The 25,425-nt window shown below is 39.6% G+C and overlaps 1 protein-coding gene across 3 annotated transcripts in view; it reads left to right on the top strand.

The window, feature by feature from the left end:
- DCAF5 (DDB1 and CUL4 associated factor 5) overlaps positions 1 to 25,425 on the top strand; it is a 105,237-nt gene that overhangs the window by 18,635 nt on the left and 61,177 nt on the right. For all 3 annotated transcript variants that reach the window (XM_059914499.1, XM_059914501.1, XM_059914500.1), the window contains exons 2-5: positions 11,938 to 12,081; positions 14,413 to 14,449; positions 15,375 to 15,514; positions 17,322 to 17,451. In XM_059914499.1, the coding sequence (XP_059770482.1) occupies positions 11,938 to 12,081; positions 14,413 to 14,449; positions 15,375 to 15,514; positions 17,322 to 17,451 (451 nt within the window). The remainder of the gene's footprint in view (positions 1 to 11,937; positions 12,082 to 14,412; positions 14,450 to 15,374; positions 15,515 to 17,321; positions 17,452 to 25,425) is intronic.

Raw genomic sequence — 25,425 nt, 5'->3', positions numbered from 1 at the left:
TATGTTTTTTTCTTAATATTGACATTTTTTTTCGTATGTCATTGAGTATTTTTAAAAGCAGAGTTTCTCAACCTCAACACTATTGACATTTTGGGCCGGATAGTTCTTTGTTATAGGGGACTGTCCTGGGCATTGTAGGACATTTTGCAGCATCCCTGGCCTAAGACTATATGTGTATGCCAGTGGCAGCTCCCCAGTTGTGACAACCAAAAATGTCTCCAGAAATTGCTAAATGCTCCCTGGGGTGGGCAAAGTCACCCTGGTTGAGAACCACAATTCTAAAGCAAAAATTCTCAAACTCTTTGGCTTCAGTGAAAAAGACAAATAACATTTTAGTGTTATTGTGAAAGTAGTTTTGACTTAGCAGGCCTCCTGGGGTTCGTGGAACATACTTTGAGAACTGTTCTAAGGTATGATATATTATGGCAGCACTGTATCCTGTCAAGGGTCTACATCAGAATTTAACCAGTTTCCTCTTATTCTATTTTTTTGCTTTTATCACAATTCTTGTAACTAAACCTTTGCAAAAACCTTTTTTTTGCCTGAGAATAAAATCTTAGAAATGGGATTCTGGATCAAAGTTTTTTTATAATTTATAAAATACATTTGATATATATTTGTCCTCTGAGATGGTTGAATTAATTTATTTGTACCACTGTATTTTTAGACTGCATCATGGCTATTGTTGGGCATCATTTAATCTTTGCAATTCAGTCAATATGTGAAGATGGTATTACTTAAACATTTTTATTATTACTGAAGTTCTCATATAACTGGACTTGATTATTAGTGAGGCTGAATATTTTTGTCTTAAGTTTTAGCCATTTTGTAGTCTTCCTTTAGGCTGATTACAGTGTAACTGATAAGATTGCAGCTTTCTTTGTTAAAATGGTCACATTCTCCTATTACCTTTAGAGATTAATCCCTGGTTACTCTGTTTGTGTTTGAGTGTGTATCAAATCACAACCTCAGGTTTAGAGTCCCCCTCTTAAGGAGGTAGGTAGTAGAGGTGCCTGGTAAACTATTCTCTAAATTTCAGAAGTTTCAGCCCCACCCTTTTGACTTTTGTCACATTTAAGGGGTATCATCTGTGCTATTTAACATTTTTTTTCTAAATTGACTCTTTAAAACAATATTTGAAAGGAAACTTTATATTATTATAATGTCTATGAAACCATGGGTTCAATGTGCTAGGTTTCTTTTTCCTAATACACATTAAAATACATGATTGTTAAAATCATTGTACTTTCTGAAATCATTCAGTGGTTTCTGCTTACTACACTTTAGGAAGAACAGGTGCTTTGGAATCAGACATCTTGGATTTGAATCTCACTTTGCCTCTAACTGATGGTGTGCTCTTGGATAGGCGAGTTTACCTCTTTGTGCCTTAGTTTCTTCATTGGCAGAAAGGGATGTTGGAGAAGATGATCTGTTAGGTGTCTTCCAACTCTACTCTGTGATTCTGATGTGTATTCCTTTCTCTATTTCTGCTTAGGAATTAGAGACATTGTCTAGGGATTGGTGTGCTGGCTTAGGATTTAAAAACCCTAGCTCTGTTAAACCCCACTGCTACTAGTCATCTAATTTCCGAGAAACTATTTTATTTCCTAGGGTTCTAGCTATCTCTTTAGGGTGTTGCTGCTACTTTAATTTCTGCTTCTCATTTAATGTCAGGTGTTTCAAGCTAGGAGTCAAGGCTTCCATCATTGAGGCACACCAGTGCCTCACTCTTCACATCCTTAAAATGGGGATAATGTTTCTGCCTTACTTACCTAATTGGACATGTGGAAAAATGAGATAATAGGTAGATGAGTAGAATCAGTTTTCAGGAAAAAGGTACTAGGTAAGAGCAGAGTATTAGCAGAAGTATCACTCCTGTGGCTACTTCTTTAGTGAAGAGCAAAACTTGTGTGATACCACCTCTCCTTATCTCTCCATACCTGCCTGCACTTGCCATTTGATTTTTTTTTTTCGTCCTGATTTAGAAAGTACCGTTGGACCCCAGTTTTGTGACCTTGGGCAAATCATCCAATTTTAACTTATCCATGGGCTAATTGCAGCCTGCACTGAGGCCTGCATTCAGCCTGCAAAAATCAGGTTGCTATCTTCTCTTAAAAAATTGGAAGATCTGGCTGACTTAAGCCTGCACTCTGCTGTGGCAGTAACTGGCTGGAGCTGAGTAGTGGCTTTCCTTTAAAAAGGGTTGTGTAATCTCTAGTCTGCTGTTTAATCTGGCAGGTTTCACTCATTTGCTTTGCTACCTGGCCCCTGTTGTACTTGAGAGGCTGGATTGTATTGTGGTAAGGAGCACTGTCTCTGGAGACAGATTACCTGGATTCAGATCCCAACTTCCATTCTTGGTAGCTGTGCACCTTCAGGTTATTTAGTTTTTCTGTAGTTTCATCTGGATAATAAGGATAACACTACCTGCTTCATAGGGCTGTTAAGAGGATTTGAAGAGCCACTGCATGTAAAACCCTTAGGACAGTCCCTGACCCAGAGTAAATTTTAACTATTGTTGGAGTTCAAATAGCATAATAATTAGCTAACATTTATCTAGCTTGTATTGTGTATCAGGCAGTGGGCCAAGCCCTTCACACAGATCTATCATTAATCCTAACATAACACTATAGAATAGAGAGTTATTTTTTCAGTTTTGCAGATGAGAGGGTACAATTTAGAGAGGTTAAGTAACCTGTCTAAAGGTACATAGCTAGTAAGTGGGTAGCAACACTGACAGTTGAACCTATGTTTTTTTAAATTAACTTATTTTAAATTAATTTTTATTGGAGTATACTTGCTTTATAATGTTGTGTTAGTTTCTACTGTAGAGCAAAGCTAAGCCTGTGGTTTTGAATGCTATGCTGTGCTGCTTCACACTACATCCATCTCTAAAGTAGGTTTAATTGCAGAATTGGCATGCTTGGGTAAACAGAAATTAGTGCTCTTAATGTTTTTGTAAGTGATTTGAGGAGAGAATGCATATAAATAGCCCCAATTTATATATGACATTAGTTCCTTCAAGTAGTGGAATGCCAAACCAATGGAAATAAACTGCAGGCAACTCTTTGGGTGGAATGAGTGAGCAGAAGAGTGGTAACTGAATTTCAGGGTAGGTAAGTATAAAACAATACATAAAGAAAAGTAACAGACTACTTGTAGAACGATGTGCCCCAAGATATTCAGTAAGGACTTGAGAATCATTTTAGTCTATTACTTGAAGGTAGAAATGGCCAACAAATATTTCATATCCATTAGGATAGCTATTATCAAAAAACCAAAAAATCAAAAACAGAAAATAACAAGTGTTGATGAGACGTGGAAAATTGGAACCCTGTGCATTGCTGGTGGGAATGTAAAATGATACAGCTGCTGTGGAAAACAGTATGGCAGTTCCTCAGAAAATTATACATAGAATATTACCATACAGGAATTTCATTTTTGGGTATATACCCAAAAGAATTGAAAGCAGGAACTTGAACAGGTATCTGTACAGCCATGTTCATAATAGCACTACTCACAATTGCCAAAAAAGTGGGAGCAATCTGAATGTCTGTCAACAGATTAATTGATAAAATGTGGAATATACATCCAAAAGAGTATTATTCAGCCTTAAAAAGGAATGAAATTCGGGACTTCCCTGGTGGTCCAATGGTTAAGAATCTGCCTTCCAATGCAGGGGACGTGGGTTTGATCCCTGGTCAAGGAACTAAGATCCCACATGCCGCGGGGCAGCTAAGCAGCGCGCTCTAGAGCCCACATGCCACAACTAGAGAGAAGCCCATGCACCACAACAAAGATCCTGCGTGCTGCAACTAAGACCCTGTGCAGCCAAATAAATTAATTAATTAAAAAAAAAAATCCAGTCTTTTTTTTTTTTTTTTAAATTTATTTATGGCTGTGTTGGGTCTTCGTTTCTGCGTGAGGGCTTTCTCTAGTTGCGGCAAGCGGGGGCCACTCCTCATCGCGGTGCGCGGGCCTCTCACTATCACGGCCTCTCTTGTTGCGGAACACAGCCTCCAGATGCGCAGGCTCGGTAATTGTGGCTCACGGGCCCAGCTGCTCTGCGGCATGTGGGATCCTCCCAGACCAGGGCTCGAACCCATGTCCCCTGCACCGGCGGGCAGACTCTCAACCACTGCGCCACCAGGGAAGCCCAAAATCCAGTCTTTTTAAAAAAAAAAAAGGAATGAAATTCTGGTACATGCAACAACATGGATAAACCTTGAAGACATTATGCTAAATGAAATAAGCCAGTCATAAAAGAACAAATAGTGTATGAGTCCATTCATATGAGGTACCTAGAGTAGTCAAATTCATAGAGACAGAAATGGTGTCTCTAGAGGTTGAATGGTGGTTGCCAGGGGAGTGGGGAGGCAGGAATGAACAGCTGATATTTAATGGATATGGAATTTCAGTTTGGGAAGATGAAAAGTTCTGGATGGATGGTGCTTTTCTTCCCTGCGTAAAGCTGTGAAACATCCTCACTTGGAATTGTAAGTAGTGTCCTGGCCTCTTGCACTTTGGTAGAAAGGATACACCTTGGTTTTAGGCTCAAGGCCTAGCTTCTTAGATTGTTAGCAAGTCATTTTGTCTCTCTGATCCTCATCTGGAAAAAGGGTTATATAATCCTTACCTCGCAAGTGAAGATATATGTGAATAAACTTTTATACAAAAGTTAATTATTTTCAACTTTGGGGAAATAACAAAAGACTTATTTCTCATACACTGATGTAGCTGGGCTGTATGGCACATAGGCTGCACCTCTATATCTCCATGCTTCCTCTTAGAGCTCAAGGAGAGGTATGGTTGTCACAAAAAGAGGTTTGGCTCCGCAGAGTGGCGATTACACACATGGAGAAGAAGGAATAAATAGGCTGAGAAGAAAACCAGGCTGCGTGATTTCCTTTAAATCTTTGCAGGTTAAAAAAATAAACAAAACTGCAGCAGTATAAAAGGGCATTAAGTAAAATTGCTATCCCCAAGAGTAACTTCTGTTAACCATTTTACATTTGCCCTTCCATGTACAAATTTGTGTATTCTTTTGTTTTATTAAAATACATCATGCTGTTCATACTCTTATGCCACCTAAAACAAGAGTTTGGAAGATTGGGACAAATTCATGGATGATACTTAAGAGAAAGTAGGATGTTTTAAGGAGTGTATATACCTAATAAATGACACACTGGGCTAAGTGCTTTTATATTTATTATCTCACCCAAACATAACAACCCTGGGAGATAGTTGGCATTTTCTTCATTTTACAGTCATAAAATTGAAGCTAGAGTAGTAGAATAACTCACCCAGGACACATGGGTGGTGAAACCAGGATTTGAATCCAGACACTTTCATTCGAAAGCTTGCACTTCCTGTACCACCTTTGCTGCCTACAAAGATGGAACCCTAAACCCTGAATGTAATCCCACTGTGTCATTTTTTAAAAGAAAATGTTTTGAATAGTTAACACAGTCACTAACACTGCATCTTAGTGATTATGCCATATCAGAAGAGACAGAGCTCCTCATGCTTTTTTTTTGCCTGCATAATACATAGTATATATATGAACAGTAAACTTTTTGCATTTTTAAAATTGTGGTAAAATATATATAATACAAAATTTACCATTTTATTTTATTTTTTATTTTTTGGCCCTGCCACGCAGCTTGTGTGATCTCAGTTCCCCAACCAGGGATTGAACCCGGGCCACCCTGAATCCTCACCACTAGGCCACCACGGAACTCCTTTTTTTTTTTTTTTTTTTTAAATTTACCATTTTAGCCATTTTTAAGTGTACTGTTCAGTAGCATTAAGTACATTGACATTGTTGTACAACCATCACCACCATCCATCTCCAGAACTTTTTCATTTTGCAGAACTGAAACTCTGTACCCATTAAACAACAGTTCTCCATTGTTCCTCCGCCAGCCCCTGGCCACCACCATTTCTACTTTATGTCTCTATGAATTTGACTACTCTAGGTGCTTCATATAAGTGGAATCATGCAGTTTTTGTCCTTTTGTGTTTGGCTTATTTCACTGAACACTATTTAATGAGACTTAGTTTGATGGACATGTAAACGTCTTTTGCTCTGCAAACAGTGTTGTGCTGCAGGAGCATTTGATCCCGAGTTTCAGAGTGCTCTCTCAGATCTGTCCTGTGCTTGGCTGACTTTGAGGAAACCCAAAGCAAATTCTTTCCTTCTGTGCCTCAGCTTTTCTGGACTTCTCTTATTTTAACAAGAATGTTAAATAATTTCTTTTTTTTTTTTTTTTTTAATTAATTTATTTATTTATTTTTGGCTGTGTTGGGTCTTCGCTGCTGCGCGCGGACTTCAGTAGTTGTGACACGTGGGCTCAGCAGTTGTGGCTCATGGACTCCAGAGTGCAGGCTCAGCAGTTGTGGCTCACGGGCCCAGCCGCTCCGCGGCATGTGGGATCCTCCCAGACCAGGGCTCAAACCCGTGTCCCCTGCATTGGCAGGCGGATTCCCAACCACTGTGCCACCAGGGAAGCCCAAATAATTTCTTTTGTTAACAGCACGGTGTGAGAGCTTGCAGACTTTCTGCTTATAGCTCACAACCCACTGGAAAAGAGAAATATTTAAATATAAAGTCTTTCTGTAACTACAGAGCTGCTGCCACAATGTGATTATAGTACATTTTAGGATGAATTGGTGAGTTTGATACAGAATTAAATCAACCCAAGATGACCAGCATAAGTAGTTGTATTCTCTTGGGATTCTCAACTGGGTTGAAGCTAAGCAGTGGTTTGTGAGGAAACCAGGCTTAGAAGGCGTGGCCTCTCCTTGTCCCTTGCCTGGCACTGGCACGAAGCAGAAAGGCCTTGCCTTCCTAAGAGGTCCTGGTGCTCCCCCTGAAGTGTCTGAGAGGCTGGGGCCAACCCCACAAGCACCCAACTGCTGCCAGACTCACGGAGCTGGCTTAAAGGATCATACTCTTCACTTGGATTGTTTGCAGGTCAGACAGTCTCTCTCTGTGGGACTCTACAATACATCTTTGGTTTTTTGAACTGACCGCGTGACTCACAGAGACAGAACTGTAGAGCTTTTTTCATGTTCTAAACTGATTTATCCTTGCTTCACCAGCCCTCCTTTGCTTTGTGGGGTCAGAGTTTTGGGCACAGCTGTTCTGCTCTCTCTACTGGCTTAAAAGCAGCCCAGCAATTTCAGATTATGCCTCAGTTTCCACCGTTTGTGTTTTTTGACAACACATGGTTGAAAAGTGTCATCTTTACACAGGGCTCTTAATACCTTGCCTAAGGAAATAGGGGTGGGAGGAGCATGTGCACCTTACATCTTCTGACACTGACCTTGAGGGCAAAGCAGAGGAAGCAGGCCCTGCCATAACTATAGTTTCTGCCTCAGTGATTCCAATCTTCTGTGGACTTGGGCTGTCATCATCATTTTAGGTACTAAGGACACATCATTTTATTTTATTTTTTTAAATTAATTAATTTATTCATTTATTTAATTTTTGGCTGCATTGGGTCTTTGCTGCTGCACACGGGCTTTCTCTAGCTGCTGAGAGCAGGGGCTACTCTTTGTTGTGGTGCGCGGGCTTCTCATTGTGGTGGCTTCTCTTGTTGCGGAGCACGGGCTCCAGGTGCGCGGGCTTCAGTAGTTGTGGCACACAGGCTTCAGTAGTTGTGGCGCACGGGCTTAGTTTCTCCGGGGCATGTGGGATCTTCCCGGAGCAGGGCTCGAACCTGTGTCCCCTGCATTAGCAGGTGGATTCTTAACCATTGCGCCACCAGGGAAGCCCCAGGACACATTTTAAATGATCCCAAGGCACTCTACAAATAACCATTCATTTAAAATCATAAAGAATTTATTTGGCAAAATTAAATCTAGAGTGAGTATTAAAGATAATGCTGTCTGGATGATAGGGGAAGATCCTTTGGCTGAGAATGGTTATGACTTTAAGTGCATAGGTATAGATATTCTGTTTTCTTTTTTATTGAATTTTTTTTTTTTTTTTTAAGCTGCTGCAGTTCAAGAGAGGTTGTACTGCCTGCATAGGTCTTAATGAACAAACACAGAGGTGCCCTCAGTTATATTTCTTTGCTATGGGTATCCCAGCACATCCTGGAGAGTCTTATTTTCTTTTTCTATCATGAACATTAAAAATATATATATTTTTTTATTTTATGGAAATGTGCAAGCATATACAAAAATGTAGTGTACCCATCTACAACAATTATCAACATTTTATTAATCACTTATCCCCCTACTTTTTTTTTTTGGAATATTTTAAAGGAAATTACAGATGTTCGCCATTTCACCCACTTCAGAATGCATCCCTAACTGATAAGAACTTTTTTCTTTTTTAACATGACCACAATACTGTACTATATCTCATAGATGTAATAATGTCATGAAATATTTAAACATAAAGAAGAGAAGTATCAATCAGATTTGACAAAGTGTTGACAGTTTGTTAAATTTTCTTCCAATCTGTTGTTTTTTTAAAAAGAAATAAAACTTTACAGGTACATTTGTAATCCCCTTTTGTTATTTGTGTGTTTATTCATAAATAACATGGTATTGTTTTGCATATTTAAAACTATATACTTAATGTTTTCCTTTACATATCCTTCTGAAACTTGTTTTTATTACTTAATACTAGGTTTTCAAGATGTATTCATTTCAGTACACGTATCTGTAGCTCATTTTAAATGCTGTATAGTGTTCCATTGTGCTTAGATTTCATTCATGTTTGTATTCCAATCGGTTTTATCAGTTTATATATTGATGGATATTTATGTTATCTACCTTTTTTTTTGCTATTATGAACAATGAGGCAGTGAACATTCTTTTGTACATTTCTTTGTGCCATTTTGTAAGAAGGTATCTAAATTATAATTTACATTTCCCTGATTACTACAGAAGTTGAGATCCTCTATAATCTCTGTTGGCCATTTGGTTTTCCTCTTCTGTGAGTTGTCATATTTGCCTCTTTTCCTAGTTGTTTTCAAAGTTGATTTGTAGGAATTCTTTGTATGTTCTTTATAATAAGCCGTTATCGGTTTTGTGCATTGCTAGAATCTTTATAATTTCAGGCAAGCCTTTCCTGGTCCCTGTCCCTGCTCCCTCCGTTTACTCCAGTTAAGTTGGTTTCTGTTTTTAGTCCTGTGGTCCTTTGTTTTATTCTTACCTACTCATTTTTGAGTTGTGCTACCAAGGCAGAGAATCCCTTCAGTTGTCCATCAGGTGAATTTGCTTTGTCTGTTATGGTTTATTTTTCATTCTATAAGGCAAGCAATCCAGAGTAGTGGTTAAGAGAGTGGGGAGTCTTAACTGCTTGCTTTTGAATCTTGGCTCAACCACTTTACTTACTGTTGTGACCTTGGCAGATTACTTAACTCTCTTGTACTTGACTTTATAATCTATAAAACCCATGAGAGTAGAGCTGTTATGATCCCAGTTTTGTATTTGATGAAACTCAGGCTCAGGGAGATTAGATTAGAAACATGAGTAAGTTGAAGAAACATGTGGGCCTCTTTATCTTTTAATTTTTCACTTTTGATAGAGACATGGGCACAGAGAAATATTTCTCTAAATATAAGATACAAAGTAGCAAAAACAGTGCCAAGTCCCTGACCTGTGGTCTCAAGTGTTGGGGAAAAAACAGTAAGAGTAGAGACTATGTAGAACTAAAGTGCCTGTGACCTGTCTAAATCTATTAATAGGGAGGAAAACCCCTTTATGCCATTTTTCATTAAAATAAAACAACAAAAACCCAAAGCTTATTTTCATGACCTTAACTTATAAGAGACATAGAATTTAAATAACCATCCCAGGCCAGAGAACTCATAGTTGAATTAGGCAAATCATAAACACAGAACATTGTGGGCCATACTTAAGGGATCATTCCCTTAAGGGTAGACAGTGAAATACTTTGGAGGAGGACACAGAACTTGATTTTGACGGACAATGGAAGGAAGAAGGATCTCAAGAAACAAAGGAACTCAAGGAATGAAGGCAACTTCTTTCTAGGAGAGGGAGAATAAGTATGATTTGGCTACTATGTTTTCTACTGATTTTTTTTTTCTACTAAAAGAGGAAATATGTTTATGGCAAAATGTCAAGTAGTAAAGGAAGGTATAAAGTAAAAATTAAAACATAAAATTTTCCAATGGTGTATACCCAAAGGAACTGAAAGTAGGGACTTGAACAGATATTTGTACATCCATATGCTCTTAGCAACGTTATTCACAATAGCCAAAAGATGGAAACAACCTAAATGTCCATAGATGGATGAATGGACTCAAAAAAATAACAGTATGTATGTAATGAAATATTACTCAGCCTTACAAAGAATGAAATTCTGATACGTGCTACAATATGGATGAACCTTGAAGACATTACGCTAAGTAAATAAGCAGACACAGAAGGACAAATGTATGATGCCACTTATATGGGAGTACCTAGAGTAATCAAATTCATAGAGGCAGAAAGTAGAATGGTGGTTACTGAGCACTGGGGAGAGTTATTGTTTATTGGGTACAGAGTTTCAGTTTGGGATGATGTAAAAGTTCTGGAGATGGATAATGGTGATGGTTGTACAACACTGCAAATATACTTAACGCCACTGAATTGTATGCTTATAAATGGTTAAAATGGTGCATTTTCTGCTATATATGTTTTACTACAATGTAAAGTCTCCAAACAATTCTAGCCTAGAGGTGGTGTCCACTAAAAACCTCTTTTGTAGCCATCTAGATATGCAAGTACAAGCATAGATATGCAAGCATAAGCATATTCATTCAATGTCTACTCTTTGGGGCATTCATTTAGGTGCTGGGAATTCTGCAGTGAACAAAACTGACAAGGTTCCTGCTGTATTGGAGCTTTTTAAAAATTTGTTTTACACAAATGGATGTTGGTATGCATACTGTTTTACACCTCGTTTTTTTCCCTAATAAAGACCTTTGGTCATCTTTCTGAGTTAGTTCTTACAGATCTACTGATTGAGTGGTTGCATGGCGTGCCCTTGTTATGGATGTGATATAATTTGTGGCTATTATATTGAATGGAGGAGGGGAGGCAGAGGTATAGAGCTTACGATGGCTTGCTGCCCATGTTTGCTCCTGTTGTAAGTTAAATTTTTATTCGGAATATAATATAGGTTTGTTGTAAAGAGTCAAGCAGTGCCAAATCTATAAAGTAAAAGTAAAAACCCTCTTAATCTGTCCTCTACCTCTCTTTTAATCCTGTTCCCTGGAAGTAGTAACCACTGTTTACAGTCCATTGTTCATCCTTCCAGATGTGTATAATGCATTTGCAAATGTAAAGAATATGTAGAACATGTATCTTCTCATTCTCCAGGACCTGGCTCATGCAGTATAATATTGCTCATTCAACTCAGACTATTGAGAATTATGCAGAGGAAAGAGCTGGACTGAGCTTCATGAGAGCCAAGTTCTGTCTTGATCCTGCTACTGTGACAGGCAATTCCTCCTCAGTTGTCATTTGTCTGGTGTCCCATAGTCAGCGAGATCACATCAAGGAGAGTGCTTTGGAAACTTTTATGCTATAAATACTAGCATATTTAGAGTTCTTTGATTGCAAGCAGTAGAAACCAACTGAGGTTCTGTTAGACAAAAAAAAGGTGGGGGGACATTAGTGGAAGGATTTTAGGTAGCAAATGAAGAAATATTTAAACAACTGGGTCTCTGGAAATTCAGAAATTTCTCTGTATCTGTTCAAGATGTAATTTCTGGGGAAAAGTGAGTGGCTTAGAGGCCATGTGTCTACTGACGGTTAAGGGGGTAGAGTTCTGGGTTTATGTGTCCCATCAGAATCTCACAGAGTTGAGGAGATGCAGTTTTGGAAAGTATGGGATTCAGGCTGGCAAAACCAAATGTCAGCCTTGAAATGTCAGCTCTTTTAACTCTAGATTCTTACTTGCCTCTCAAGGAGGAGATGATCGCCGGGTTCTACTATGGCACATGGAACAAGCTATCCACTCCAGAGTTAAGCCCATACAGCTGAAAGGAGAGCATCATTCCAACATTTTTTGCCTGGCTTTCAACAGTGGGAACACCAAAGTATTCTCTGGAGGTGAGAAGAAGGAGATTTCCCCTTGGGAAACTGTGGCTGGGATTTCAGATAAAGGAGTGCTAAAATTATTCCTTAATTTTCCTTCCTTTATCTCACTGAGTTGTGGAATTACTGGTTTCCCATAGCTTGTCTTCTCTGCATTACAGCAGTTTAGACACATGTATTAGACTAATGTCTGTCTGTTCTTTCTCTCCTTTGCTCTTGTTCTTTCTCTCTTTCTTTTTTGGTAGAAAACTTTTCACATTGCAGTCTGGTACACAGAAACATGTTAGAAAGAGTACTTAACCTTAGTATGTGTGGTACACTCTGATTTTTTTTTTTTCTATTCTATTCTGTTTTGTTTTTAAAGATTTTAAAGGTTGTGACTCAAATTGGTGTATGACCCATGGGTGGCTCCTGTTTGAAAAAACGTTGTGTTGGGGTATAATTGGAATGGCTTTTGCTCAAGCCAGCCTCTTGATGATGGCGTCCATCAATCACACTCCTTTCTGACCACTACGTTTCTAGCCCTGACCTCTCTTATGCACTGCAGATTTCCCCACCAAATATTTACCTTTGTTTTCCAAAAGTAATTTAAATCCAGCAGATCTAAAACTAAGATTATTAGTCCTTCTCCCCTGCACAAATATTTCCTCTTGTTTCCTGGTTTCCCTTTCTCGGTTATTATCACCATTCAACTAATTATGTAAGTTGTTAGGTTTAACTTTTAAGAAACTGCTGACATTGGAGCATTTTCAGCTTACAAAAATGACAATTTCATGTGGTTCAGTCTAATAGAAATCTCAAAGTCAGCCTCAGACCTGCCTTTCTTTGATTTTCACATCTTGTAAGTCACCAACTACACTGTCAGATCTATTTTGAAAGCCTCATATCCATCCTTTAGTTTCTGCTCTCTTGCTATACCCACTGCTCTGATTCAGGTCCTCATCTTTGGCCTGGACTACTGCAGTGTCCTGCTGTGATTTCTGCTACCGATATCTAACTCTCCTTATTCATTGCTTATACGAGTTTTCTTCAACCATGTGAACCTTTGACCCTACATGTCCATCCACAGGATAAAGCCTAAATCCAGTCTACCTATCGGGCCTCATCTTCCTCCCCTGCATCTTGTGCTCTAGTTCACTAAATCACTTGTCATCTTAAGTGCCCTGTGCCTTTTGCCCATACTGTTCCTCCATAGGCCATGATTAATTGTCCAGACCCCACCAATTCCCATAAGTCTTCCATCGGTAAGAGTTTTGAGTTATTTGAGTTTCTATTCAAGTGTCTCCTTCCCCATAAAAATATTCCCACTTTGTGCCATGTACTTTCACCCTGCTCATAAAGGACACAATTGCTCCTTTATTTGTGTCTCCATTGTAGAGCATATCGCTACAATAAGGTAACCCATCTTGTCAACTATTAGTTGTTTGTGCAGGTGGACTGTGAATTCCTCAATCTTATTCATTCCTCTCGTATCCTCAGCACCTCACACTGTGCCTGTTACCTAAAAGGCATTAGTATGGGTTTGATTTACTTGGTATGAACCCACAATAGAGTTACAGTGAGGACTTTAAGATGACCTGGCCACATCTCTACTGCTTATGCTTTTAGCATAGAGTGGGAAATTTTTTTACTGTCTTCATTTTGGGATTTTTATTTTTTGGCTATATAAACCATTTGAAGGCAGGACTACACATATCATGGATGCAGTATTTTTAGATTCCTTGAGAAATGCAAGAGAAAAAAATTGTGGATAAAAACTTTCCCATTATTTAGGATCACACTATCATTAGATTTTAATGCTATAAAAGATGATCAGGGTATGAATAGTAGCAAACGTTTGTTGGGGGCTTAGTCCTACTCCAAATGCTTTTATATTCTTGTCTTCACGATAACTCTATGAAGTAGATACAATTGTTATTCCTATTTTACTGAGACATAAAAAAGTTACAGATATTTTTCCAGGTCTCACAGTTAATGAATGTTTTGTTTAAAAAAAAAAAAAAAAAAAAGCTAGCTTGGATGAATGGATTGATTTGCCCATGATCATTTATTCTTTTCCTGAATAGCTACAGTTTTTTGTTTTTTTAATCATCCACTGGATAATGCATTTTGGAAACTGTTATTATGTTATATCTACATGCTATTATGCTTTTTCAAATTCTCTATAAGAATATCCTATCCTTCTTCATTATTTTTATAAACCTTTTTCTAATTAACCCTCCTAATTTGTAAATATTAACATTGACTTTGTTCATTTGTTTTCCCTGAAATCTTTAAAATACTGAATTGTAATATGAACAGGATCACTTTGCAGGAATTACCAAATGTCTGCTTTTTCCCTTGCAGGAAATGATGAGCAGGTTATCCTCCATGATGTTGAAAGGTAAATAGATTGTTGGTTTATGAAGGTAATTAACTCCATCTTTCGTATGAAGAAAGGCAGGTATGTCTTTAGACCGAAATAGTTCTTGTTTTTTGAAGAAAATAACATGAAATCAACTGTCCTTTGCTGAAAAAGATTTCTGTAATAGTTTTGAAATAAAATTTTGATTTAAAAAAGATTTACAAAGTTGATATAAAATTATAGTTTTCAGGTAAAAATTTAAAGGGAGAGGTTGGAAGGGAAGGAAACATAATATTTAACCCTCACAATAATTTTATGAGGCAATACTATTATGATCTCAATTAGGAAACTGAGGCATAGAGATATTAGGTAACTTAAGGTCAAGTGATGTTAGGATCTGAACGTAGGCAGCCTGGCTTTGGAGCCATGCTTTTACTCACCATGCCAGACTGCCAGGGATCCCTCTTCTACCCCTGCTGGCATCAGGGCTGCTTTAAAGCTTTCCCTCACTTTTTGGAAATCCAGCACCACCCCCAAGACTGTACACAAGCAGATGCATTCTGTAGTAAGTGAAAACATGAAACTCATCAGTTGAGTCACTTTTTTGGGGGTGGGGATGTTAGTTCCCTGAACAGGGATTGAACCCGGGCTCCAGCAGTGAAAAGCGCTGAGTCCTAACCACTGGACCTCCAGGGAATTGCCTTGAGTCACTTTTAAATATGCTTATTTAGTGCAAAAAACAAACTTGTCATGAAGTCTTATCTCTTTAGTAATAATTTTTTTTTTAGCCTGGAAGTTGAATACCTACTTTTTAGTAAATGTAATATCCTTTGGGTTTAGCTAGGTTGACTTTCTCCTGGAAATGAAAGAGAACTCCATTCTAGGAACTAGAGGGCTTTAACTCTGCACTACTTTTGTGTGTATGTGTGTGCCTGTGTGCCTCTCTCTGCTCTCTGTCTCTCAGCAGTGAGACCTTAGATGTGTTTGCTCATGAAGATGCGGTGTATGGCTTGTCAGTGAGCCCAGTGAATGACAACATTTTTGCCAGCTCCTCAGATGATGGCCGGGTTCTCATCTGGGACATCCGGGAATCTCCCCATGGAGGTAGGGTCACTGTGCAAAAGGTGGTTGGACTGTGTTGAAGAGTTTGATGTCAAGTTCATAGCAGATCCAGTCTATGACTTGAGTAGCCTGGGTAGAAGTGCTATAAAGGGAGAGGAAACTCACATAGGGACATAAATGTATCTCTGGAGGTCCCACCTTACCCCTGAGTAGTCAGAAGTGAGGCACCTTTGCCAATCCTCCTCCAATCACTTGTGAATCTCCACAGACCTTTGCACTTGGAGTAAACACCACAGTATCTTGCCGTGTAGTAGCCCCAAGGAACAGAACATGTGGTGCCTCATTTGTGGAGAGTAGCCACCAAGCGCCAGCTTTGTGCATGGTGCTGACATGCACATATTCTTGGTTATTTACAGAGAATGGGGGTGTTGTGCACTTCGTTACATCCTAGATCCAGGGTTGTTATTTTGCTGAAAGAACCACAGAACCTCACCTTCACTGTGCGTAGGAACTTAAAATGATAGCAGATACCCTCTGTTTAAGGGGGATTGTCTGGGTGAGTTCCTCTTCCAAATGTGTTCTTTGGGTCTCTGAAATGTAAAATTAAGAATTTGTCTTGTTGAATTTCTCTGAAGTTCTTCAGGAAATGCATCTTTTCAGCTCATTTCCTGCAGAGAGACTTCTGTCACTCTACCTTCAAAGGCTCTTTCCTCCAGCATACCCTCAATGCCACCCCCAGCCCCACTCTTGGTGCAGCTTTGTCATGACCATACCTATGTACATAGAGTTACTATCTTGCCTACCTTGTCTGGCAGACTCTGAGTCTTTTTATTCTTCTATATTCTGAGCATTTAATATGCTGGTCTGTGCTCATTATTGAGGTTCAGGCTATAAGAGAAGTTTGTTCTCAGAGTCAGGCAGGCATGGTAGCCAAAAGCAGCAGCTATGGTTGAGTGAAATGGTTTGCTTGGTACGTGGACTTCTCCTTTGTCTGAACTGCCTCGTGGCTGAGATTATTGAGCACTCCCTGTGCCCAGAGGCCTGTGAAGTATCACATATGGAAATCATAGACTGAGGAGTGCTTTCTGTCTATTGCTTCTAAACAACTTCCATAGGAGTATGTCCCCCACAGGCAGCAAAGTGATTCCTTCCTCACCTGGAGCCAGCTAGTATATGCAAGAGGCTGCAGGGTTTCTAGGTGAAGTTGATTAGAAACTGGCTGGATGCAAGAGAAGTTCAAGTACTAGATGCCTTTATTTTTTTTTTTAAGTATTCCAACATTGGAAATGAAATCTTAAAATTCTAGACTGAGGCTATTTTCTTTTCAATTTAGGGAGCAATATTACCAGAAGGAAAAACTGCACTATTGTTTTATTTTGTCTTCATTAAATCTTTGTGTAGTTTTAAAACTTTCAACTTCTAAAGCTAGTACATTTGGATTCAGGTATAATAATCCTACCAGTAATTGACTGTGAATTTTTTTAACTCATGAGGAATTCAGTTTTACTTACTGTAAAACAGCTTAACTTCCCATTTACAGTGACCATTTCTGTTTTGTTACAGGATCTGAATAGGTACTATTGTTTATTTCTCGGCATTATAGCTTAAAATTTGTGTATATGTGTTTAAGTTGCTGTTTGCAGACTTTCTTGTGCAGAAGATGTGTGCCAGGACTTGTGGGGACCTTGTGAATAAGCGTGGCTACTGGAATGATGTACTACACTGGCTTCCAGCCCACTGGGGTGATTGTTAATGACTGTGCTCCTCTTGCTTTCACATTCCTGCTTGTCTGCCTGCCACAGGCCCAGGAGTGCCTGAAGTGGACTGATCAGAATTTCTCTCTTCACAGAGCCCTTCTGCCTGGCCAACTACCCATCAGCCTTTCACAGTGTCATGTTCAACCCTGTGGAGCCCAGGTTATTGGCCACAGCCAATTCAAAGGAAGGAGTGGGACTCTGGGATATTCGAAAACCTCAGAGGTGAGCCCCCTTTACTCAGAAGTTGTTAAAACTTTCCCCTGACTCAACTCGCAGGTAATGTCATCAGTCAGCAACAGTCTTGAGAACCTGATTGGCAGTTGATCTCAGTTGGACATCTCCCAACATATCCCAGTGTCTCTGAAGCCAGGGAGACCCTATTTCCAAGGGGCAGGCAGTGTGAGATACCCACACTCCTTGCTAAGGAGGAATCATAAATTATAATCTGGACTCTAGACAGCATCAGTTCTAGGCAAACTTTGCAATGGCAGAGCTCTCTTCAGCACTACCTTCTAACTTTAGATCCAGGGTTCCCCAAATGCATGGGAGGCCTTCTGGGGGAGTGATGGTGATTTGTTAAATGCATTGCCCCTGAACTGGGGATTCTTAACCCTGGGCTGAAGGGGATGTGAGCTTCAGGAAGACTGTGAACCCCCAAACTGCATGGAAATTATATTGTGTATTCATCTAAGTATGTTTTTCTGAGAAGGGAGTTTAGCTTTTTTCACTTTCACAAAAGGACGAGTGACTACAACAATAAAGGTTAAGAGCCACTGCACTACAGTGTTAGGGACCTAATGTGTTCCCCTTCTGTTTGCATTATTAAAGAGTACACTTAGGACAATTCTGAGCTGATGGTCCGAATCACTCATGGGGGAATTTCAGACATCATTAAGAGAAGTATGTGGATGGAGCAAGTAGGAGCCTCTTTCATGTTCCTTAAATCCCATGGGGGAGAGATGACCTTTTATGGCATCTGTACATGAAGCCAAACCTTGCTTTATGAAAGATTTGCATGCATTGCTAGCTCCTCTGAAAATTCTACATGGAGGTAACTTCCCACTTTAAGGTACTATTGCAGAAGAGTATCATGGAAAGTAAGCGAGGTTATGACTTATTTCATGGGCCTCGGATGAAAGGGGCAATTGAGTACAGAGGATTATCTTCCTTGGTGATTTTTTGTTCTAGCTAATTCTCTCCATGGGGCAGTCTGATGAGTTTGGATCTATGGCAGATCTGTGTAGCCCAGAAGGGGATCCCTGGTGTTGAGCAGGGCTCCCTGAGGCTCCATAGGGCAGCAGAGATTTCTCCTGCTCTCTGTTGCCTATGCACCTGGCTCTTCCTTTTCCATGTGGCTGAAATGCGTGTAGTAGCAGGACCCCTGCTGTGCCTTCACGCTGTGTGCTGAGGGAGGCTTGTTCTCTGCCAGGAAGACAATCTCCTGTGTTCGGCTGTAGCCTCCTCTGCCACTTTGGGCTCTTCAGGAACAACTGTTCTGCCTTGTCCTTATCACAAAAGGCAGAATTTGGACTAAAGATGCCAGCTTTCTCCCAACCTGCTGTCTCCCATACTGAGAATGAATAGCTGGCAACTGGAGTGAGCCCTGAGCTGTTCATCGCCAGTGGAAAGCTTGAGTAGTTCATGATGTCAGCAGTGTCTTGAGAGAAGAGGGGGGTTGAACGTTTACGCTTCTCCCGATTTTCCTCTACCAGCTTCCTACTGTGCATTATATTTGGACCCTCCTCCCCTTTCTACTTGTCTCGTCACTAAACATGGCTTCTTTCTTTTTAAAAAATTCTAAGTGAGATTTCTGCTTTACTTTTATAGTAACATTTATTAGATTTAAGGTCTATATCCAGAAAAGTGTAATGAAAAGAAAAAAAAGATAGAAAAAGAAAATCCCATCTCAAGATTATCTCTGTTGCTTGTATGTTTTTTAAATGTTTTACATCAATACAGTACTTCTCTTTCCTGGTCTCTAGTCACTATCTCCAAAGGTAACTACAGTGAACAGTTTCTTATGTATCTGTCCAGAACATAACTTAATGCGTGTAACTCGTGTAAAGAATATATATCCTTAAAAGAATTTAGACTAAAGGAACCACATAATAATACCACTGTGCTCAGCTTCTTTTTTCAATTAATAATATGTCTTGGAGCTTTTTTCATATAAGCACTTGCAAATCTAGCACATTCTGTTAATGGCTACATGGTATTCCATTCATATCATGTACCCAACAACCAGACTTCTTGTTTCCTGTTTGGGCCATTATAAACTATGCTTCACTGACCCTGGTCACACAACTATCTTGGCCTACCTTTGCAAAAATGTCTAGGTAATTGCTGCATCAAACAAAGAGTGTATGTTTTTACATTTTTTATAAAAATTGTCAAATTTTCCCACGACCACAAAAGGCTGCACTGATTTACAAACTTACCAACTGTGCATGAGACTACATGCATCTCCTGACCGTCATGAACACTTAAACTGTTGCAAGTCTTATGGGGGAAAAATATCTTCTTGTTTTGATTACTTCTTCATTTATGGGTGAGGTTATGTGGTTTCTTTGGTAACCTATAGTTTTCTAAGCCCATGTGGGAGAAAAGTCATCTAGTAGAGCTAATTGGCAATCTTGACTGATTCCTTTTTTGGAATAAAAGGAGGAGCACAGTGCTGTGGAGACTAGGATGTTTTTACCTGTTTCTTTCAACTTTTCTAAGGTTTTGTGGATATGAGACAGAAAAAGGGTATGAAATATTCTTGAGGTCCTGTTCTTCACATCCACTAGTGTTTGGGGATTAAACTGCAGATCTTTTCTGTTTGAATTTTCTCAGTGCAAGTTGGCGTGGGGAGAAAGAGACAGCCCTTGTCTTTTCCATGCAGGATTAATTATGCTGAGTTGCAATGGATGATTTGTCTCCTAAACACAGCTGCCTAGAAACCCCAACCCAGATCTTGGGACAATTCTGAATTGCCTGGGAGGACAAGCCTGGAACAGGAGAGATGATCTATTTCAGGTATACTTAAAGTCTAGGGAAAGATTTTAGGGAATTTGTGAACCCCTTGTAATTGCAGGTAAAATCATGTGTGCTTGTGTATCTGAGCGAGCACACGTGGCATTTTTTTCTAGGGACAAGGAGAGCTTTTACCAGGTTCTTATAGAGACCCTTGAACCCCAAGAGGATGAGTCACTCAGTGTTCTAAAGATTCTTGATTTAGAGCCTGTTGTGGTTCCTTAGCAGGCTTCTAAGTAACTTCCAGCTTGTAGTAGCTTGGGCACATGTGTGAATTCTGGGCCTATTTAAGTGACCCAGTGGCTCCCTAGAAACAAATATATCTCCGTGGAACAATAAGGGGGGCTCACATTGAATATCTTTTCCTTCCTAGCTTACCTTATGGGTGGTTCCATGCTGGAATGGTTTCCCTGCCCTACCCCAAGCCTAAGCTGTGTCCCTCCACTTTAGCAGGTAGCCCATAGGAGTGTGAACAGGTTCATATTTGTCCTACTACTGCCCTGAAGTAAGCTGACTAGAGGGCTGGCTGGTAGAATAAAGTGTCAGCTCTAGAAGGGACTTCAGTTATCATCTGATCTGACTTCCTATTGTACAGATTGTAAAGGGAGGCAGAAGAGCTTGAAGGTTTAGAGTGTAGGATGTGAAGTACATCCTGGGTACGGAGCCAGGCAGTATACCTTAATAGCCATGTGATCTTGAGCATGTTACTTCACCTCTCGGTGCCTCATAATAATAAATAATAGCCAACATTTATTAAGCATTACATACTGGGGATAATGACAGTTATATGAATAATTCCTTATTTAATCCTATGACAACCTTATGAAATAGATTCTATTATTCCTATTTTAATGATAAGGAAGTCAAGGTACAGAGGTGAAATAACATGCATATATGTGTATTATATCCTCCCCTGTATGTTCTAGTTTTCTTTCATCTATGCCTCCTTGAAATAAAACTTTGTCAGAATTCCTCTCAAATTTTTTTAATACAGGCCTGTCCAACTCTAGAGTCTGAGGCCTTTAGAGTTTCTGCCTCCCTTTTCACTGTCTTCTGGCCCAGCCCCAGTCTTCATGCTGACTTCCCATGTTTCTTGCTCTCCTAACCCTGGAAACCTACACATGCTCTTAATTTTTCTTTTGTAAAGCTTTAGAACAGAGGTTGTAAACTAGTTGCGCATAGGTCATATTCAACCCACGGAGATATTTTGCTTGGCCTACATGATGTAATAGTGTTTAGAAAATTACACAGAAAAAATCACAGTTTCTAACATCTCTTGAAAAAGTCAAAAAATCTGATGTCATTGGACCTTTATTCTCACATGGCAACAGTCAGCCGAAGTTGAGTCATGGGTTCCTCTTTAAACCTTTGGGATGTGTTACAGGTTCCACCACTCCTTGATGTCTTAATCCAGGTGTGCTTCTCTCATTTATGTTACTTCCCTGGTCATGTAGTCATTGGAGTTTGAGGGTCTGCTTTGGGGATTTTAGTGGAAATGAGGGGGCCGTAGCTGGGGAACTTGAGTATAAGTGACTGGATAAGAGAAAACTTCACATATACAAGTATACATTGCAAGTTTGGGCGAGGTTTGGTTTATTTCATTTAGATTATTTCTGCCGATGTCTTTTCACAACCATCCTCTCCTCTATCACTGCCAACATCCCAGTTATGATGTCTTGCTTGGACTATTGCAGTGGCCTCTGAACAGTTTTCAAAACTGAACTCCTTGAACATCCAAAGTGTTCAGGGAAAGTGAAGTTTTCCCTGCTGTTACTCTCCTTGTCTCACCGTTTTCGTTGCCTGTTTTAGCTGTCTGCTCACTCACCACCTCTCTCCCTTCTCGTATCTTTAGTTTGTCAGTTTTTGTCAGGAACCGTTAGTTCTGTGACAGGTAACAATGTCTTGCTTTGACAAGGATAATAAAGAGAGTGGTTCTTTCCCACTCAATAATAAAACTAGGGCAAGCCAGTAATTCCTGTAAAGACTTACCTTATAAGCTGGTGCTTTTACGTGTTGTGTAAATGACACATTTGATAATGGGTAATGAGTTCAAATTCCTGCTATCAGAAAGGAATTGCTCTTAGTAACTCACCTGGCTTTGGGGCCTAAATGTTCTCTCGGCCTGTGCCAATCCTACTTCTGTAGAGACCAAATTAAGTGTAACTCCTTGCCTTCTGAACAGCTAGGCAAACTCTGCCACATTGCATTTGCAGGCTGCTCATACTATTATGGGAAAATAGAGCCCAAGTGTTCAACTTCAAAGGCCCGAAAAGGCATTTATACTCTGCTTTCTCACTCTCCTCTCCCACTCACCCACCTTTACTGTTTATATGTATATATCCAATACTCAGGCAAATGTCCCATCTATTGACGACTGTAATAAAAGCTTGTTTTTTTTCCCCTAAAACTGTATACCTTTAAGTTCTGTATTTTTATTAATGTCGCCATCACTCTTGTACTCATCCTGGCTAAAATCCTAGAGTCTCATTTGACTCTTCTGTTTCTCCCTCCCTCTGCCATGACCAGCCTTGCTCTGTGTTAGTGCCTGGCCACTATTTTCAGTTCTTAAAGCCCCTGCCCTATTTCAGGTCCATATCACTGTTTCCATAAGGTGTTGACTACACTGGCTTCTTAACCTGCCTCTTGTTTCTGGCACATAGCACATGTCCTTAAACATCACTTTTGCCATTCCCCTACCCAGGAGCTTTAGTGGCTGCTTTTTATCTTTGTTCATGGCCATATCCCCAGAACCAATTATGCGGGATGCTCCAAGAAAATGGTTTTTTTTGGAATGAATGTATGACCTAGTTTACTGGATGAAGTAAAAACTCGTTACGCAAGCAGTCAACCCCTTCACTGGTACCAGTGTCCCTTCTCCCCTTGTAACTCCTCCTCTACATACAAACACACATAGAGGAGAATTTCTCCCTTTTTCTTGATTTTTCTTTTCCTATTCAAATCCTAGTTACCCTTCAAGGTCCAAGATCAAATGGAAGCCCATCAGTGCAGACGTCCTTGCTGTGTCTCCCTGTTACATACTCTTAAAGCTTACTTTTCTCGCTGTGTCCCCAGCATCTAGCCCAGTTTTGGCACAGAGTACATGCTGAATGAATGAAGCTTTCCCTCACTTCTAGCAGAAGGGATCGCTCTCTCCAGAGCCTCTGTAAAGTATAATGCTTATGGCCTGTGGCATTCATGTTGCATGTCTCAGTCACCGCTTTTGCCATCATTGATTATCTTTACTGTAACTATGTTTTATCTCCAGACAGACCAGTATTATGTCTGTTATTTCCTTCCAGTGCTCAGGAATTACTTCTCAGGAAGGAAGCACTTGTCCTAATCTGTACTATTAATTCTTATGTTTTTCTGTGGATTTTTAAGGACAGAGCCATGTTTTATTTATTTTTAATCTCTATTGCCTAGCACAGTGCTTAGAATGTTACGGACCCTCAGTAAATATTGAGTGAGTACAGTGTTACACTCATCCCAAAATAGTACGTATTCTCAAAGCTAGCTTTCTGTAATGTTTTCATTAACTCCCTGAGTGTGATGGCATGGATCAAAATGTCATCTGCAGGGAGTAAGTCCTTAGAGGAGGTTGTAAGGGTTCTTCTGGGGCTTTCGACACCTGTCAACTAGTGATGTATGGAAGTCAAGGATTCTGGCAAACTTGCTTTCTGGCTTTTGGGCCACAAGGTGGAGCTCTAGAATCAGCTTTGTCCACTAGAAGATACCAGGGCCCCAGTATGCTAACCCAGTGATCCTCAAACTTTAGAGGGCATCAGAATCACCTGGGGAGGTTGTTAACATGCTGCTTCCTGAAGCACAGACCCAGAGATTGAACTGTTGATCTGGGGCAGAACCTGTGAATCTGCCATTTTTTAATACATACCCCAGGTGATCTGGCAACTTTGCTTATCCTTCAAGGTGGAAGCTGTGATTATTCAGAGGTCTGCTGAATTTGCTGCTGTGTTCATTTGGACCCAGGGTCTTTGGGCTTCAGGCCAGAGCTTCCCTGTGTCCATTCATTCTCACCAGTGTGCCTTTTTATAGCAAGAGACTTAGCTTCAGACCAGAGCATCTGGGGAAGGCCTGGTGAATGGATGGGAGTTGTGGAAGCATGTTCCAGTTCATATCCTCCCTTTAATTCTCCCCAACTCTTGTTATTTAGGAGGAGGTGATATCAATTTCCTAAATCAAGTACACTTTATTTTAAAATCAAATCTTGACTTTTTTTTCTTTTTAAAAAGCTTTTTATATTAAAAAATTCACATACACATATATATATATGTAGAATTGTAAAATAAACTCCATTATACCTAGCACCCAGCTTCAATTAACCCATTGACAATCTTATTTCATTTATTCTTCCTCTGTGACCTCCCTTCCCAATTATTTTGGATCCATTTCCATGTAGCATTATATCATTTCTTCTGTAAATACTTTAGTATGTATCTCTGAAAGATATTCTTTTTAAAAAATTGAGATAAAATTTACATAACATAAAATTAACTATTTTAAAGTGAAAACTTCAGTGGCATTTAATACATTCACAGTGTCGTGCAACTACCACCTCTGTCTAGTTCCAAAGCATTTTTATCATTCCAAAATAAAACCTATACCCATTAAGCAATTACTCCCCCAGAATACTTCTCCCCTAGTTTCTGGCTACCACCAATCTGCTTTCTGTATCTATGGATTTACCTGTTACAGATATTTCATATATCATATAACCTTTTGTCTGGCCTTTTACTTAGAATAATGTTTTTGAGATTCACCCACATTGTAGCATGTATCAGTACAGAACTTCATTCCTTTTTATGGCTGAATAATTTTCTATTGTATGGATATATATACCACATTTTGTTTATCCACCCATTGATGGACATTTGAGTTGTTTCCACCTTTTGGCTATTATGAATAGTGCTGCTCTTAAGATTCATGAATAAGTACTTGTTTGAGTACCTGTTTTCTGTTCTTTTGGGTCTATACTTGAGTGGAATTGCTGGATCATATGGTAATCCTGTGTTAAACTTTTTGAGGAACTGCCAGATTACTTTCCATGAAAAGATAATTCTTGGGCTTCCCTGGTGGCACAGTGGTTAAGAATCCGCCTGCCAATGCGGGGGACACGGGTTTGAGCTCTGGTCCGGGAAGATCCCACATGCCGTGGAGAAACTA

Source organism: Balaenoptera ricei, chromosome 2 (assembly GCF_028023285.1).
Source record: "Balaenoptera ricei isolate mBalRic1 chromosome 2, mBalRic1.hap2, whole genome shotgun sequence".
Classification (NCBI taxonomy): domain Eukaryota; kingdom Metazoa; phylum Chordata; class Mammalia; order Artiodactyla; family Balaenopteridae; genus Balaenoptera; species Balaenoptera ricei.
This window is presented reverse-complemented; position numbering and strand designations above follow the sequence as displayed.